We start from the raw sequence: 18,246 nt of genomic DNA on the forward strand, positions 1-18,246 counted from the left end.
CGCCTCCGGCCCGCCCTCGGCCGCCTCGGAAACGCGGTGCGGATAAGACCAGGTGGAGAGGCGAGCGCGGGAGTAGTTCCGCTCCGAGGGCGGAAGTGCGCGCCCAGGTCTCTCCCGTGGCTCAGCCAGCAACATGGTAGCGCCGCTGCTGGAAATAACTCACGTGTTTTGCTGCCCAAACCGGGTGCGGGGAGCCCTGAGCTGGAGCTCCGGGTCCGGGGGACTTTTGGCCTTCGGCACGTCCTGCTCCGTGGTGCTGTATGACCCTCAGGTAAGAGAAGTTGCCGGACGCCCGTTTCCGTGTTCTTGGGGGTGGGGGCCGAATCCTCTGGGTGCGCTCGGGGCGGACTGTAGACGCCGGAGCGGCGGGGACGGTGGGTGGGTGAGGAGTCTCCCTTGGGCGCGGGACTCCTCGTCTTCTCGCGCTTCGCCACAGCCCGGGGTCTTCAGTTCCTGCCAGTGGCTTGTTAGTCCCACATAAGCCCACCTGAAAGACCACCTTTTCTGAAGCCTTGCGTGGGAACTGTCATACTGCTAACCAGTTTGGGGTTTAAAGGATTTGCAGGTTAGGTATGGATGAAAGCCATGATCACAGGTGCTCGTTTCTGTATTTTCCTTCAGATTTATTTAATAAGCTTGTATTGAGTTTCAAAGAAATACCACTTTTATTTTGGCTTCGGGAATAGACATTTTCAGGAAGGCGCTGTTGGGGTAAAGGGCAAAGGGGTTAGGGATCCCAAGTAGTAGTTATAAGGCAGGACTTACACATTCCCTGAAGTTCACCCAGTCAGTTGATTATTCGCTTGGTGAGTTATCTCACTTTTCAAGTGCCTAGTTTTTGCATTCTTCCCAGAGTTGTTAGGACTCCATTCTCATTGTCTAGTACAATTAGTGTTGCTTTTCAAAAAGAGTCTCGGAATAAAAAAAATAAAGTGCTAGAAATGAAAGTGCAGTGCAGGGAATAGCTGTCTGTATTTCTTGTACAGCCTTATTAGTTTTAGTAAAAATCCAATTTTCATAATCTTTTCACATTCAAATTTACATATGAAATATATATGAAATAATTGTACTCATTTTTCTTGTCTTGAGCTTGTTTTCCATCTCTGTTTCTAGTTACTACCAAGCATTCGTAACTGGCAAGAGAAAGCAGGAAAACCATGGTAAACTTTACCAGGTTGGTTAGCCATGGGCTGACTCAACTGTAGAAGCCCATCTTTCTACAGCCATTTAATGTATTTGTGCCTGTGTCTTCCATTACATTTTTACTTTTAATAACTTGGTGGTCATGTGAGGGGATTTTAACTTACCAAGAAAGTATATTGAGCCTAAAAAGTACTTTGCTTTGTTAAATATTTGCTATTTGGGCACTTAATTAAATATAGGAATAAGAGCATGTCAGATGCTAAAATAAAGTTTTGGAGTAATATTCATTCAACAAATATTTGAGGACCCTCTATGGGCTAACCCTGGACTAGGTGGTGATGGTAATGGGTAATAATTCTTGACCATCAAGGAGTTCTTAATGTAGTGAGAGAGGGAAATACTGTAAATTGCGTCACAACTTCAAATAACTTATGTGTCAGATATACTAGTTTTTGCACATCTACCTTGCATACCTTTTTCTTGTCCTGAGAATTTCAGTTGGCAGGTAAGTAAATTGGAAGTTAGTGCTATTGGCTGTAGAGAAAGGGGATCTAAAGAGGAAAGCTCTGTAATCACAGAGTAAATATCGTGAGCAGTGTGGGGAGTAAGGAAAGCCTAAGTGTGGAGGGATTTTGCTGAAAGCAGTCAAGAGGCTGCTGGGAACTTGGCTATAGGCCTTGAAGGGGAACTTGGTTATAGGCCTTGAAGGGATCTGCTATCTGAGGAAGTAGTTGTGGCCTGGTAACTTTGTATCACTAATGAAGGACCCAACACCAGATCAGCCATGGTATGCAAAGTTGAGTCATGAATTTGAATCCAGTAATCATGAATTCCTCTATTGAGGGTTTTCTTTTTTTTTTCTTTTCTTTTTTTTTTTTTTCTCAGTAAAGCCCTCAGATCAGTTTAAGCATGGTAGAAGTAGGCCTTGAAAACTGTGGGCAGACAAGGAAGAGTTACCTTGTCTAGCCTGGGGATGTCAAGACAAGCTCTCCTGTAGAGAAGGATGGGGGCAGTTAGTAGGAGCTAGCACATGAAGACCAGAGAGCTCAGTGCACTGAGAGCACAGGACATAAGAAACATGGAGTGCTAGAAAAGGCAGGCACACATTAGGGTGAATGGATGGTTGAAGCTATGGTTTAAAGTTTATGAATAAAGAGACGAGACTCAGTTTGAAGTAATCCTGAACTTTTTATAGCCTCAAAACCACTGATATCTCACTTTTATCAATTCTTTTGTCGGATAAATTGTAATTTACTAACTAATGTTTTCTTCCGTAAAGAAAAGAGTTGTTATTACCAACCTGAATGGCCACACTGCCCGAGTCAATTGCGTACAGTGGATTTGTAAACAAGATGGTTGTAAGTATTAATCTGATTGTTAAAGCTGATCTCAATTTTTTTCTTTTTTAAGATTTTATTATTTATTTGACAGACAGAGATCACAAGTAGGCAGAGAGGCAGGCAGAGAGAGAGGGAAGAAGAAGCAGGCGCCCCGCCAAGCAGAGAGCCTGACGTGGGGTTTGATCCCAGGACCCTGGGAACATGACCTGAGCAGAGGCTTTAACCCACTGAGCTACCCAGGCACCCCCTCAATTGTTTTCTGATAAAGTAAAAGTAGCCATTTTTCTTTTATCACTTGTCTTAATTTAACATTAGTTTATCTGATACTACGCAGTCAGAAAGCAGAACAAAAATGGTATGACCAGTGAAATACCTGACCTGTACTTTATAGAACTAAACTGTGGATAACATAGCGGTTCCTGGAATGAGAGTAGAGGCAGCCCCTGACTGTGGCTAGACGCTCTCCATTGCCCACGGTTTTTTTTTTTGTTTTTTTTTAAAGATTTTATTTATTTATCAGAGAGAGAGAGGGGGAGAGAGCGAGCACAGGCAGACAGAGGCAGAGGGAGACGCAGGCTCCCTGCCGAGCAAGGAGCCCGATGTGGGACTCGATCCCAGGACGCTGGGATCATGACCTGAGCCGAAGGCAGCTGCTTAACCAACTGAGCCACCCAGGCATCTCTGCCCACAGTTTTTGACTGAAAGCCTGTAAGCAGGGCCTGTTCTGGGGTTCAGGCTGGGATTCAGAGGATTTGGTTTGAGATCTATTTCTTCCACAGACAAGCTATGCTTTTTAGGCAGGACATAGCGTCTCTGTGTTCACCCCAGTTTACACCTTAGTAATACCTGAAAAATAAATGCTTGAACTTGATCTGGTGACCTTCGAGGTTCACAACACCTGTGAGGTCAAAATTATTTTCAGAATAATAGAAGAGGTTATTGACAGTTTTCATTCTCATTCTGTCTTAAGTATATGGTGGCTACCACAGCAGATTCAATACAGAAGCAGATATGAAAATCCAGTTGTATTCTAATGAAGTTAGATGTTAAAGAGGTTGGTGGAAATGTGAAACAGTGCCTCTCTTCTCATTAACTTTTTGTTTTGGAAAATAATAGGGATTCCCCCCTCACCCCCTACAAATGTTATTTATGTTAACATGTGATGGGGTTCGTTATTATTTTTAAGTAAACTAATAAAAAAGTATTTTTCAAATTGCTGACTTAATTTCTAATGTGGTTGATATTGGTACATATAGTCCATATAAACAAAAGCTTTTGGGGTTCTCAAAAAAGAGTGTAAAGGAATCCTGATACTAAAAAAATTACGATTCCTGGACTAGATTATCTCCAGGTCTCTTTTATCTCTAAGATTCTGTGACTCAAGAATTTTTAATTAATATATTACTTTTAAATGATGCTTCTGATATCCTATAGAATTTCCTCAAATGTCTTACATATACTTACTGTGGTATTCTTATGGACTCTGAATTAATTTTATTTTCATTTTCGTAAACATTTATTGAGAGCATTCTGAGCCATGCACAAATGCAAAATTTCCTGAATGAGTAAAACTTTGCCATGACTTTATCTGTGACATTAAAAAAAAGATTAATAAGCTACTTATTTCATTTGGTAATGCAGGATTAGTCATGTTAGGTCAGTAAAAATCTTTAAATATTTGAAAGAGTGGCTATTGGTATAGATATTAAAGCACAATTGTAATTTTATTAATTGCCATCAGGTAACTTCAAAGACAACTTGAATTTAGGGATTTATTATAAAATATTAATTTGGGCTTATATATTTTATCTTCCCTTTGAAAGTGAGGTTGCATAAAATGAATTGCTTGTGTTTCACTGTAATCTATAACGACTATGTTTGCTTTCCTCTAAAATTAGGGCTCTGTCACCAGATAATTAAGATGTTTTTCTAATCTAATTATAAAATTTTAATAATACCATTTTGTATTTTCAGGAATGCCTGGTTGGCTCAGTCAGTAGAGCATGTGACTCTTGATCCCAGGGTCATGAGTTCAAGCCCCATGTTGGGTGTGGAACCTACTTAACAAACAAACAAACAACCACTATTTCTTATTTTTAAAATGTTTGAATTTTAACACATTATTTTTATGTACCTTATAGTAATTTCCAAAATCATGTAATTAAATGGCTTAATTTCTGTGATGTATGAAGATGTTAAAGCCCAATATTACAGCTGTCTGGCACTAGGGTTAGGACATGAATCTGGGACTTCTGACTATAGGTCTAATGTCCTTTAAACAATCTCCACCTCCTTCCCCTAAGTATCTAGAACATAGGCCAGAAGAAACAATGTGCGATGTGTGGTCCTTAGATTCAGAATTTTAAAAAGGTATATAGGGCATTACTGGGACAATTTGGGGCAATTTTAATATGGACTGTATTTTACATTAATGATACTGTGTCAACAATTAAAATTGTTGAATACAATAATTGTAATATAGGGGAATGTTCCAATTCTTAGGAGATGTATGATAAAAAGCGTTTAAGAGTGAGAGGTCCTAAGGTCTGCAGCTTATTTTTAAATGGTTTGCCATAAACAAAGACGTCTATGCATATACATATATAAAGTGAGATATTAACTAAACATGGCAAAATGTTAACAGTTGGTGAGTCTAGATAAGGGGTATATGAGGTTTTTTAATATCGTTTTGAGTTCTCATATCTTTTCTGTAGCTTTGCAAGTTCTCAAAACCGCTGGGGAAAAAAATAAAAATATTCATGGAAATGTAATTTTTTCCAGCTTCTTCTACCGAATTAGTTTCTGGAGGATCTGATAATCAAGTGATTCACTGGGAAATCGAGAATAATCAGGTGGGTAGACATGTTTATAGTTGTAAGAATTAACTTATATCTGCTTTCATTTTCAGCTCTTTTCCTCATATCTGTTATGTTCTTTTATGAAGTTGCTTCATTCTTACCATTAGTCAAGATCTTACATCTATACTTCACATGCCCTGTACCCTCTCCTCTAACATTTGCTCCCGTATTCATATGCTGTCACTCATTTCTGTGAATTTCCCGTCACTTAGTAGTAGTTTTCAAACTGCACCTAAAGGGGCTGTTTGTTCTGTTCTCAGTGACAGCAAAAGTTAACACTGCCTGTGTTCATAGGACAGTTGTTACCATGTGGGCATAGATTTACATAATTCTAAGTAATGTTATAATATGCACCACTGAGTGTGGATGGATCTCTATTGATGGACACTGGGTTGTTTCTAGTTGTAAGCAAAGATTAAAGCATTTTAGGCATTTAAACATCTGTCATGCAGAAGATAAAGAGGAGTCAGAATACTGTTTATGATTCATGTATGTAGTTTTGATGGCAAAATGTACTTGAATAGCTAAAGTATAAAGGTAGCTCCATAGATATGTGCTCTAACTTGCTCTACCACGACCATGGTGCTGTGAGTTCAGTAGAGTTTTAAGAGCTGGTTGAGTTGGGTCTTAAAGCGTGGGATGGTTTCCTTAGGAGGAATTTAAGGGGTGCAGATTCCTGGTAGGAAAAATGGCATGCATAAAAAAGCTCAGGTGGTATAGGAGGCCACCTGCTCATCAGTATCCAGTCTTAACCAAAGTCTAAGATGTCTTAAGGGCAGGGTTTTCTAGTTTGCTCAGAAAGTTATTCATCTTTCAAGAAGTCACATGAGAAAAGGAATCTATGTGCAATCATGGTTGGGAACTAACATAGGTATATATACATAAGCTATATATCCTATACCTTCTTTAGAGAGTCCCAGTGCACCAGAAGTATAGTGAAATCCCTGCAGAGTTGTGACGTGGATGAACATATCTTCATTTAACAGGCATTTCCCAAAATCCTTTCGAGTTTGAAGTTTTTTTTTTTTTTTCCTTTTAAATCGCTTAACATTCCTTGTAACTCTGAACAACATAGTTTTAGAAGTGTTCCTAGGCGGTAATACTACAGTACAGTAGGAGAAGATTGTGTGGCAATGTGAATATCCACTTTAAGAGTTTGTTCTTTATTTGCAGTCATTTGGAAGTCATTGATGATTTCTAAGCAGAGGAAAATGAGCGTCAAAAGATTAATCTGACAGCAGTGTGCCAAATTAGAGTAGGAAAAATTAGGAAGAAAGCAGTGTGGGGTTTGATTTTGAAGGGAAGATGATTTTGACATTGACTTTATCAAAGGAGTGGGAGCTGGTGTTACGGGAGTGAGTAATTAAAAATGGTGGGATTCTGTTTTCAGGCTCTGGGAGAAAGGTGCTTCTACAAAGAAAAATAGGGAAGTAGGAAGGAAGATGGGGAATTTACTTCTTGACATGCCATTTGAATTGCTGGCCAGGCATCCAGACTTATCCTCAGAAGGAGAGGGCAGATGCGGAGGTGGGGATTTTGGAATCACCTAGACTTGAGTAAGAGCAAAGAGGAATGTAGCAAACCTAACTCCTGTTTAGACTGATCTTGGCAGAGGAATTCAGGGAATGATTTGAGCACTTGTTCTTGAGATTTTGAGGTGATACTTGCAAAACTCTTTCCTCAGTGTTGCCTCCCGCTTCTGTCAATAGAGAGGAGTGTAGGCTGAGCAAGTATCTTAGGGCAGACAGCAAATTTAGAGAGAGGCCTAAAGAGAATGTGAGTCCAGACAGGGAAGAGGACAGCAGGAGACTAAAAGGCATAAAAGGGGGATGAAGGGAATAAGAGAATTTAGGGGAAGGGTCCACACATGGAAACCTTAGAGGCTTACCGTTTTCCTTTCCATATGCATTTCCATGTACACAGGAGTTAGCACCCCTTGACTTCTGATAAAAAAATAATTCTAAGCTGGTATAATGAGAGGTTTGAGTCTCTGACAATTGAGCAGTGTTTTTTAACAAGCTGGTGAACTTGAGAGGTTTCTTTTATTTAAGTTTTTAAAATTCTCTGATAATTGATACACAACCTTGCTTAAAAATGTAAAGTAAGTACTTTCAATAGATTTGATTTTTTAGGGAGTAATGATAGAGACTCATGAAAAAAGTTTAAGTACAGCATAGTGTAGAGAAGGAAAACTAAGTACAAAACAGAGTTAACATTCTAGTGAACTAGCTCTAGCTCTATTTTGTGTGTAATTATACATAAGAGAGATTATACTGTACTTGAGTTTTTAAAAATGATTTCTCGAGCCAAAGGTCAATGATTACAGAAAGTTAGTGTACAGATCCTAATACATAGCTGTTAATCATCTTGAGTGGCAGAGTTTTGCTTAAATTGTGAGAACAACTCAGCATGCATTTAAGGGACCCCTCTGTTTCTATAGATGGCAAATTATAGAAGACACTTCTCAGAGGACGTGGTGGAATCTCACACATTGCAAACTCTGAAAAGTATATTTAAAATAGCAGAAATGATAGGGAATGATTTTACATGGCAGGCAGGTAGGCTTGATAAACGGGATTTCCTCGTTCTGCTTGCCATTTTTTTTTTTTTTTTCATTTTCTAGTGATTCTTGATTCAGGCAAGTATCATGAATGTATGCTAGAAGTACTTGGTAAAAGTTTGTTGGAGAATAGAATATTTACCCAGTTCCAAAATAAAATCTTACATAGTATCACAAAAAATTTAACTTCACAGTGAAAAAACCTGGCAGACGCTACTTCTACTAGGGTACCAAGGTTAACAACGCTGAAATTGGGAGAGAGTGATGATCAGGTGCTTCCTGACATGATGCACATGGATAGTAATGAGGTCAAAATGTATATCCAGAATCTAATCTTGAGGAAATATCACATGAATCCAAAAGAAGGAACATTCCACAAAGCTGGCTGTAGTCTTCAAGAATGTCAGTGTTGTGGTTGTCTTTCCATGTTACCTTTTTTATTGTCTACAGTAGGAATTTTTACTTTTAGGAATTTTAGGTTAATTGCAGTTTTTTACTGTTATAAGGAACGTGTGATGAATGCCTTTCTGCATTTGTCTTTTATTAGTTACACTAGTGTGGTTAGCATCTCACAGTAGATTTATTTATTTATTTATTTGTTTGTTTATTTATTTGGCAGAGATCACAAGTAGGCAGAGAGGCAGCAGAGAGAGAGGAGGAAGCAGGCTCCCTACTGAGCAGAGAGCCCAATGTGGGACTCGATCCCAGGGTCCTGGGATCACGACCCAAGCCAAAGGCAGAGGCTTTAACCCACTGAGCCACCCCGGCGCCCCATCTCACAGTAGATTCTTAGATAGGAAATTGCTGTTTCAAGGGCTGTGCACGTTCATCTGTCCATACTGTGTTCAGATCACCTTCTCTGTAGTTTACATTGTCTTCAACTTGAAAGGATGTATTTCTGGGTCAGGCTTTTTAACTGTACCTTTAATTCTGTGATTTTAGTTAAATAAAGATGGAACTATTAATTCCTTTTTTATCACCCATGTTTTTGTTAATTTTTTCTGATGTAGCTTTTAAAAGCAGTCCATCTCCAAGGCCACGAAGGAGCTGTGTATGCAGTGCACGCTCTTCACCAGAGGAGGGCATCAGATGTTGAACTACATACACTGATTGTTTCTGCAGCTTCTGATTCTACTGTTCGAGTCTGGTCTAAAAAGGGTTCAGAGGGTAGGTTGAGAGATAATATAATCCAGATGAAATAGTAATTGTCGAGTGATGGAAGAACATAAATACCATTTTTTCAGTGTTTTAAGTCATTTTGTTCTTTGTAATGTTGTTAATCATTTATATTCCCATGGTCACTGGGGGCTCAGAATTGACCTTTTTCATCTTCCTCCACCCAGGGCTGTGATGATGCTACCCAACCTTTCTCGGTGGATAAGCTCACAGTTAATTGTTCATGGTGTTTTTATTATTTCTTAGTAACGTGTGTTCAGTCCTTGAACTTTGGAAATGGATTCACTCTGGCTCTCTGCTTATCTTACTTGCCTAATACTGATGGTGAGTATTCTGCTAAGTATACATTAAAACAGCAATAGATTTTTATATCTCCATACAACCAGAACCTGAAAGAAACATTAGGTCTTAATTTCATATCTGAACGTTTTCATGAAACAAGTTGAAATGTGGATAATATACTTCTTAAAAAATTGAAATAGAGCTGCATTCCTAAACCCTCTTGGTGGCCTCCCTGCGCACGCTTCCAGGATATGAGCGAATGCTACAGAGACTGCAGGGAGTCCAAAGGGCTGCGCTCCTGCGGTGGCTCAGTCTTATTTCATACCTGCGACATCTTTCTAAGAGCTCTTCCCGCGAGCAAGATCGTGTCCCCCAGACCGTCGTGATTTTTGAGTTTCGGAGGCCGCCCTACTCGCAGCAGTGGAAGAGCAAACAACCTGCTGTGATAAGTGTTTTTGTACCCATCTAGGTTGCTCAGTCAAAATGATTCCTAAAATTAAAATGCAGGGGCATCCGGGTGGCTCATTTGGTTGAGCGTCCAACTCTTGGTTTCAGCTCAGGTCACAAGATCAGGGTCGTGAGTTCGAGGCCGCAGGGACTCCCTGCCTGGCGGGGAGTCTGCTTCCTTCCCCCCTTTCCCCCATCCCCCACTTGTGCACTTTGTTTAAAATAAATAAATCTTTAAAAAAGTAAAAAAAAAAATTGAAATATAGGTGACAGAATGTTAACATTAGTTTTGGGTGTACAGCATAATGATTCGACTACTCTGTATGGTAGGCTGAGCTCACCAGAATTGTACTTCTGTTTTCAGTACTCTGATGATCTTTGTATAGAACATAAAATTAAGGGAAGCTGTGAAGGATTTTGATAGCTGTTGAAAACTTAAGTGACTTAATATGGATGTGGGATTGATACTGCTATTTATCAAATATATTATCAACATCTGTAGATCTGATTTGGGGAAATTAACCCTTTGAAGGTGAAGGTCTAGGATAAGTTGAAAAATACTGAAGATGGACCCTTTGAACATTGCTGTGAATATGAGAGCCTCTTCACATCCTCCATAATGACCATTTGCCCAAAACCACTTAAAATTTCCCAACAGAAAAATATCCCTTTTGTTTTGAAACCCATCTGTCTGTACTTCTGATTATCCTCCACAGAGTTGATGGCCAATGTGAGTTGGTCCATCTTTGCCACCTCAGTCACCTGAAGTACATATCTGGTGGAGAAGGGCAGGCCTGGAAGCCACCAGCTTCTGATGCCCTCTGCAGCAGTAACTGCCACTCCACTATTTCATGTGATGGTCCTGTTTTGTGGGAGGGCTCCCCGGTAGGAGGACCTCATATATTCTGGCTTTATAACAGAGAGTTTAGTTTTTTTCCCATCTACATTGAGGCCATGTGACTGGAGTTTTAATTTTTACTTGATTTAAAACGAGAAAATCTTTAAAAAACACACTTGTAGTTACATTTACTTAGAAAAAGTCCTTATTTTATCTGCTGTCCTTTGGTAATGTGAATTTTTTATAGCCTCATCTTTCATAGAATTTTAACTACATATTTACCTGCCTTTTTTTTTTTTTGAAATTGAGGTATAAATGACATGTTAGTTTTAACTGTATAGCATCATGATTTGATATTTGTATATATTAAGAAGTGATCACCATAGTAAGTCTGGTTAATGTCCAGAGCATACACAATTACAGATTTTTTTTCCTTGTAATGAGAACTTTTAATATCTACTCTCTTAGGAACTTTCAGGTGTGCAATACTTGCATGCCCTTTTACTTTGTTTTCTACTTCATGAATTTGGTTTTACTGTTGAATTCTCAAACAAAATGTAAGATACTTGAAGTGACAGACATGGCTTTAAATCGTTGTGCAGTAGCCATGATGTTGGACTCAGCTCCTACATTTTCTTTTTTGGGTTTACAACTTTCTGGATTAGTCTTGGTGAAATGCTTTTTGTGTTTCTCTTTTCACCACTATTTCTATCATAAATGACACAGAACGGAAGAGAGGATTCCCTGTCATTCTTTGGAGTGTTCATTTTATTCCTATAGACGTTTATTGAGCACTTTAGTGTATTGTTCAGGGTGTGGAAAATAGAGGCCTGGATTCTTTACCCAGTGCTTATAATCCAGCATTGGTGATAATGGTAACTTGTGATGGAATATTTACAGTAATGCCTCTTTTTATCCTTTCAGTACCAATATTAGCATGTGGCAATGATGACTGCAAAATTCACTTATTCGTTCAAAGAGATGACCAGGTAATTTAATGATTTAATTAAAACACTAGAATTATGTTCTACTTAATTACATATCTTAATATAGACTCTTTCCGGATTGTGGAATTTTAAGGAATGTTCTAATCTAAACCAAAGTAATCCAGTGAGAATCATTTTTTGACAGTCCTCTCTTAGACAGTTTTTCACTTCGCTTGAACACCAGCTAAGTGCTGTCTTGGCCACCTGGTCCAGAGTTGTTAGGTGGGAAACAGGTCTTCGGGTGGGGGAAAGACAGGAGGAATATATTTAGGTAGTGGATTGTTTTTTGTTTTTTGTTTTTTATTTTTTTGTAAATTTTAAATGAAGTGTATCTATGGTGAAATTCCCCTGGTAGTGTTTATTTGTCATTCTGAGCTTTGCCTACATCTTGAGTGATTAAATGACAGGAGGGAAGTTCCAGAAAAGATACAGTTTAACTTTAGGCTTTTTTATTAATAATGGAGATACTTATTTCTTTGCATCCTATAAGAAAGTTTAAAATGGTTGTGAATATCCAACCACCCAACTGTTTCTATAGAACAGCACATGTTATTTTATCCTGTAAACAATTTATTTAAGGTCTGTAGATACTGTATTACCTACTCAGATGAGTTAGATGATTATAAGATTTTTATTTCCAAATGAGAGCTCTATCTTCTGTCTGATCAGTGTTCCCAATTTAAAGATTTTATTTTTTATTTATTTATTTTTTTTTATTTGACAGAGATCACAAGTAGGCAGAGAGGCAGGCAGAGAGAGAGAGGAGAAGGAAGCAGGCTCCCCGCTGAGCAGAGAGCAGGACGCAGGGCTCCATCCCAGGACCCTGGGATCATGACCTGAGCCGAAGGCAGAGGCTTTAACCCACTGAGCCACCTAGGCGCCCCATGAGTGTTCCCAATTTAAAACAAACAGTGCGTTAGGACTGACTGTGACCTAATGAAATCACTGATATACATGAAAATATTAAATTCTTCCATTAAGCCCAATGATTTTTGTTATCTTACTAGTTTCAGAAAGTGCTTTTTCTCTGTGGACATGAGGATTGGATAAGAGGCGTGGAGTGGGCAACCTTCGGTCAGTATGAAATTTTGCTGAAGTACATAATGGGGCAAGTGTGTGGAACTTCAGGAAGGCACCTTCTTTTGTGTTACGTTTTCTTTGTCTATAACATTTTTCTATTGTCCCTATTAGAAAAGAGGATACTTACCTCTTTGTTAACTATTAATTGGGGAGATAGAGGATGAAACTGGTTGATGTTTTGAAGAGGACACTAGCTGACTATTACACATAAAGATGTTCTTGAGTTCTTTGTAGAATTTTGTGGACTGTGTATAAGAATGTTATACATTGTAACCATTTATTAGCATTATATGTGTGTTTGCCAGTGCTAGTAAAAAAGAATGTAGGTCAAATGAATGAAGGGTAGGGAAGCAAAGTCTCATTTATTTTTTTAGGAAATCTAGAAATCAGCATAGTGTAGAGTAGAAAGTCTTATACCTAAGTTTAAGAATATAATGTTCGAAAAATGATAACATTTGTTGTTTTATTAGGTAGAGATCTTTTCCTAGCAAGCTGTTCACAAGATTGCCTGATACGAATATGGAGACTGTATATAAAATCAACATCTTTAGAAATTCAAGATGATGATAATATAAAACTGAAGGAGAATACTTTTACAATAGAAAATGAAAGTAAGTAATAATGAAAATATTTGGTGTAACAGCTTCCTAGCTCATTTATTTATCTGTTTTGCTGTATACCTGTGCGGAAGTTAGTTTTTCAGAAATATCCAATCTTGGGGTGCCTGGGTAGCTCAGTAGGTTAAAGCCTCTGCCTTCAGCTCAGGTCATGATCCCAGGGTCCTGGTATCCAGCCCCACATCGGGCTCTCTGCTCAGCGGGGAGCCTGCTTTCCTCCTCTCTCTCTGTCTGCCTCTCTGCCTATTTGTGATCTTTGTCTGTCAAATAAATAAATAAAATCTTAAAAAAAAAAAAGTATTCAATCCATACCTGAAACTTATACTATGCATTTTTTAAATTTGAGGATAAGTTATTTTTCATCCACTTACTTTTTCTAACCATATCAGTAAGATTTTTAAAAATTACTGAAAAATGTTTAATGTTTTCTCAGCAAATTAATTTATACAGTGGTGCCAAATTTGCAGTTTTAGCATCGGAAGAACTAAAGGAATAAAGAGATTTATCCATACCTTTACTGAATGAGACACAAGCCCAAGTACTAAATTGGAGTGGTATATATAATTCTGGTTTTCTTACTGTCTGGAATCAGCAGTACCCCTGTGTGGTAGATTCTACTGGAATGTTGTATTTGAAGGAAATACTTTTGAGTGTTCACCTAAATTATAAAGTTAGCCCTTAGTGAGCGGGGCTCAATCCCAGGACCCTAGACCATGACCTGAGCTGAAGGCAGAGGCTTAACCCACTGAGCAGCCCAGGTGCCCCTTGGTTTTGCTTTTTAATTGGACTATAACAGTAGCTGTTCCATAAAACTTTAAAATTGAACACATTCATTAACATGTATTTATGACTAGAGAAAAATTTATATATCTTTAGAACTTTTTTCTCCATAATTTTCAACAGTGGATTAAATTAATGGAAGTTGTTTTTTTGTTGAATGCACTCTTTCATAGAATCTAAATCATGTTCTGATTTTTGAAGGGGGATATGTAATTGTACACCTTGGTTATGGAAATTCTTTTTCAGAGGGCTTTGAGAAAAGAATGTGTCATTGTTTTTGTTATAGGCATTAAAATAGCATTTGCAGTTACTCTGGAGACTGTGCTGGCTGGTCATGAAAACTGGGTAAATGCAGTTCATTGGCAGCCTTCCTTCCACAAAGGTATGAAAAAAAGAAACCGTATTCCTCATTTCACCTAAATTTCATGTATAGAATTGTAAGCTGACCAAATGAAGTAGAGGGTTTGTTTCTTTTTTAGTTTGATTAAAAATCTCAAATAGGGGTATCTGGCTGGTTGAGCCAGTAGAGCATGGAACTCTTGATCTTAGGGTTATAAATTTGGGCCGCATGTTGAGTGTAGAGTTTACTTAAAATCTTAAAAAAAAAACAGTTAAAAATAAGTAAAAATCTCAAATACAAGACATTTTTAAGTTGGCAGAGTATGATATGCAGCTGCTGGACATGTTCTGCTGGGCACTCAACTCCATTGAAACATTTACTGCTGAGTGGGAAAAGTGTGATTGATGCTGTGATACTGAAACCACCACAGCCTTTTTAACTCTCTTTAGAATTAGTTTTCATCTAGTTATTATGGGATTTAAGAGAAATTGACTTTTAAGTCAACTTCAACTTCACTGGAACCTTTGCCCCCATGGAAATAGAAGGTGCTGTAATACTGAGATAGAATATTTATGAAAAAACAAGACTTTCTTCCACTTTCTTTTGCCCTCAAATCTCCGTTTATGGAGGGATGGTTGGATGCTAAAGCTGGTGCTGCAAAATGTGGAGCTGAACAAAGCACAAGCCTCACATTCTTCCCCTAGCCCCTTCCCTATGGCAAGAATAGAAAATGTCAATAATGAATACTCAGGTAATCACCATCATCTGTTACTGATATGCCATATTTGTTGCAGTTTAAAAAAAAAAAAAAGATATCATTGGTATTGAGGGACCCCTGTGTATTCTTTCCTGAACCCTTTCCCCTCCATTCTTTCCTTAGGGCAACTGCAGGACTGAATTCACTCCACATCATTCCCATGAGCGTTTTTATACTTCTGCTACACGTTCTATGTAGCCACAAACAGTATTGCTTTACAGCTGTTAAAACTTGATATCAATATGTATTCTCTTATAACTTGCCCTTTTATCTTAACATGTTTTGGATCTGTATCCGTAATGATTTGTGTAGCTCTAATTGATTTTTATTGAAGTATAATATTCCTTTGTCTAAATATACCACAACTCAGTCATCTGTTCTTCTGATGGTAGACTTCTGTCAGTATCTCTAAAAATTTTGCTAGTGTAATGCTGCACATGAATGTTCTTGTGGTAACCCATGTCGTGTTTTTCTGGTAATCTACAAACAAAATGCTTGTTGGTCATTTTAAAGGCATTAGCTTTTATTCTTCAGATGGTGTTCTTCAGCAGCCAATGAGATTGTTGTCTGCCTCAATGGATAAAACCATGATTCTCTGGGCTCCAGATGAAGAGTCAGGAGTTTGGCTAGAACAGGTAAAAATGTGACTCTTTGGGGTACCTGGGGTCTCAGTGGGTTAAAGCCTCTTCCTTCAGTTTAGGTCATGATCTCAGGGTCCTGGGATCGAGCCCTGAATCAGGCTCTCTGCTCAGCAGGGAGCCTGCTTCCTCCCTCTCTCTGCCTGCCTCTCTGCCTACTCATGATCTCTCTCTGTCAAATAAATAAATAAAATCTTTAAAAAAAAAATGTGGGGCGCCTTGGTGGCTCAGTTGGTTAAGTGGCTGCCTTTGGCTCAGGTCATGATTCCAGGGTCCTAGGATCAAGCCCTGCATCAGGCTCCCTGCTTAGCAGAGAGCCTACTTCTCTTTCCCCTTCTGCCTGCCGCTCTGCTTACTTGTGCTCTCTCTCTGTCAAATAAATAAAATCTTAAAAAAGGTGACCATTTAAGGAGCAGGATGTTGGGTTTGGTAAACAATATTTAACCCCCAAGTCTATGTTCCTGGAGCTGCTGATGTTAACATAGATTGTTACATGGAACGTAATAATCTCTGGACTGTGAGAAGTGTGGAATATTGATTACTCATTATTTTCTATTATTGCATAGGTTCGAGTAGGGGAAGTAGGTGGAAATACTCTGGGATTTTATGATTGCCAATTCAATGAAGATGGTTCCATGATCATTGCTCATGCTTTCCATGGAGCATTGCACCTTTGGAAACAGAATGCGGCAAATCCAGTAAGAAAAGCATTTTTAAATAAAGTATTTGTTATCAAATAGAGTGAAATGAAACCTATGTAAACTATGCTATAGACTTAGAATACTCTGCAGAAACATAGTAGAGGTGTTTAAATTCAAATGACATAACTTCTTCTTATAGACATTAAACTGTAGTTATACTAAGTAAGAAACTTAGCTTTTCTCAATTTAAAAGTCGTCATTTGTCCAGCATTGTTGAGGTTTTGAAATTTGCACATAGGTAAACTTCCTAGATAAGTGAACTTTAAACTATGTAAATTTTAAGCTCTGCCTTTAAATTCTATAATTTTTTTGATGGGAGTGTTTCCTAAAATGTTTCTAACTTCCTTGTCTTCTTCAGGGAGATAACATAATTTGGTCTTTCCTTGGACAGTTGGGTAATCCCTAGATAATTACTGATGAATGACTGACAAAAGGGCCATAAAACTACCTGTTACTTTTGAAGGAATGTATTAATGCTCTCAGGGCTGTTCATAAGTATAATTTTAAATGGTCCTCTAAATACTGGGCTCTTCTACAATTTTTTTTATTATTGTTAGTCTCTTCTCAAAAAGAGGTAATCTTCCTCAAGCCATATAACTGCCTCTTAACATTATTTGGTTTCTTACTTTTTAATTTGCTTTTGATCTGCTGCCTAACCTCTGTCTCAGGTTCCTCCTCTGTGAGGTGTGGTTAAAAATAGCATCTACGGAGGAAGGGGGTTTAGGAGAAGGGTGGTGGGGTTATGGACATTGGGGAGGGTATGTGCTATGGTGAGTGCTGTGAAGTGTGTAAACCTGGCGGTTCACAGACCTGTACCCCGGGGGATAAAAATATATTACATGTTTATAAAAAAATTAAACATTAAAAAAAAATAGCATCTACTCATAAGGTTTCTCTGATGCTTAAATGAGTTCATATTTGTGCAGTATGAAAAACTGCACCTGGTACGTATGGGATAGTATATTTGTGTATTTTAAATTAAGTAAATAAATGAAGGAAATAAGAGCATTGAGTGAAATGTGAGTCCATAGATTTTGAATGTGCATCTCAAGGCTTCCCTTATAAAGTAAAAATTCAAAAATTTGCATAACCTTTAGTTGGTGGGCTTTGTACTAGTTGTGTCATATGTGAAGATTCAACTTTTCATGCATGAAATGATTTACTTTTTCCCTTGTATTTTCCATTTGGTGTTGACCTTCAAGATCGTTTCTACTTGTATGGAATCAGACCTATATATACAGGGAACAAACTGATGGTTGCCAGAGGGGAAGGAGGGTGTAGGGGTTGGGCCAAGTAGGTAAGGGGGAGTGGGAGGTACAGACTTCCAGTTATGGAGTGAATCAATCATGGGAATAAAAGATACAGCATAAGGAACACAGTCCTGTGGTGCTGTAATAGCATTGTGTGGTGACAGGTGGGGGCTACACTGTGGTGAGTGAGCTCAGCATTATGCATAGACTTTTTGAATCACTATGTATGTCTAAAACTAATGCGATATTGTGTGTCACCTAAAGAAAATACTCCCTTTCCTGTCCTTACTGTAAATATTTTCTCTCAAATCAGTGTATTTCAAAAGCAGTTCTTTAAAGTATCAAACAACTAACACGGGAGCTAGTTGGATGTTCCGTGTTTAAATGTTCTAAGATAAGTGTGCATGATCCATTTTGAAGTTCAGAGCAAGGTCAGTTTAAGAATGATGTGCT

At 38.3% G+C, this 18,246-nt stretch overlaps 1 protein-coding gene and 1 non-coding gene across 4 annotated transcripts in view; both read left to right on the forward strand.

The window, feature by feature from the left end:
• The first annotated feature begins 43 nt into the window (after positions 1 to 43).
• The window catches only part of ELP2 (elongator acetyltransferase complex subunit 2), a 40,797-nt gene continuing 22,594 nt past the window's right edge, over positions 44 to 18,246 (forward strand). For 2 of the 3 annotated variants that reach the window (XM_059409482.1, XM_059409483.1), the window contains exons 1-11: positions 44 to 271; positions 2,423 to 2,501; positions 5,265 to 5,335; positions 8,912 to 9,068; positions 9,324 to 9,401; positions 11,569 to 11,633; positions 12,638 to 12,704; positions 13,181 to 13,321; positions 14,394 to 14,489; positions 15,718 to 15,839; positions 16,409 to 16,540. In XM_059409482.1, the coding sequence (XP_059265465.1) occupies positions 134 to 271; positions 2,423 to 2,501; positions 5,265 to 5,335; positions 8,912 to 9,068; positions 9,324 to 9,401; positions 11,569 to 11,633; positions 12,638 to 12,704; positions 13,181 to 13,321; positions 14,394 to 14,489; positions 15,718 to 15,839; positions 16,409 to 16,540 (1,146 nt within the window). In that variant the 5' untranslated portion in view covers positions 44 to 133. The remainder of the gene's footprint in view (positions 272 to 2,422; positions 2,502 to 5,264; positions 5,336 to 8,911; positions 9,069 to 9,323; positions 9,402 to 11,568; positions 11,634 to 12,637; positions 12,705 to 13,180; positions 13,322 to 14,393; positions 14,490 to 15,717; positions 15,840 to 16,408; positions 16,541 to 18,246) is intronic. The other variant, XM_059409485.1, reaches the window with a different exon arrangement.
• On the forward strand, positions 9,562 to 9,695 carry LOC132024057 (small nucleolar RNA SNORA14). The gene has a single exon (XR_009406168.1). It is a non-coding gene; the product is annotated as a small nucleolar RNA SNORA14 (small nucleolar RNA).

This window comes from Mustela nigripes, chromosome 8 (assembly GCF_022355385.1).
Source record: "Mustela nigripes isolate SB6536 chromosome 8, MUSNIG.SB6536, whole genome shotgun sequence".
Lineage (NCBI taxonomy): Eukaryota > Metazoa > Chordata > Mammalia > Carnivora > Mustelidae > Mustela > Mustela nigripes.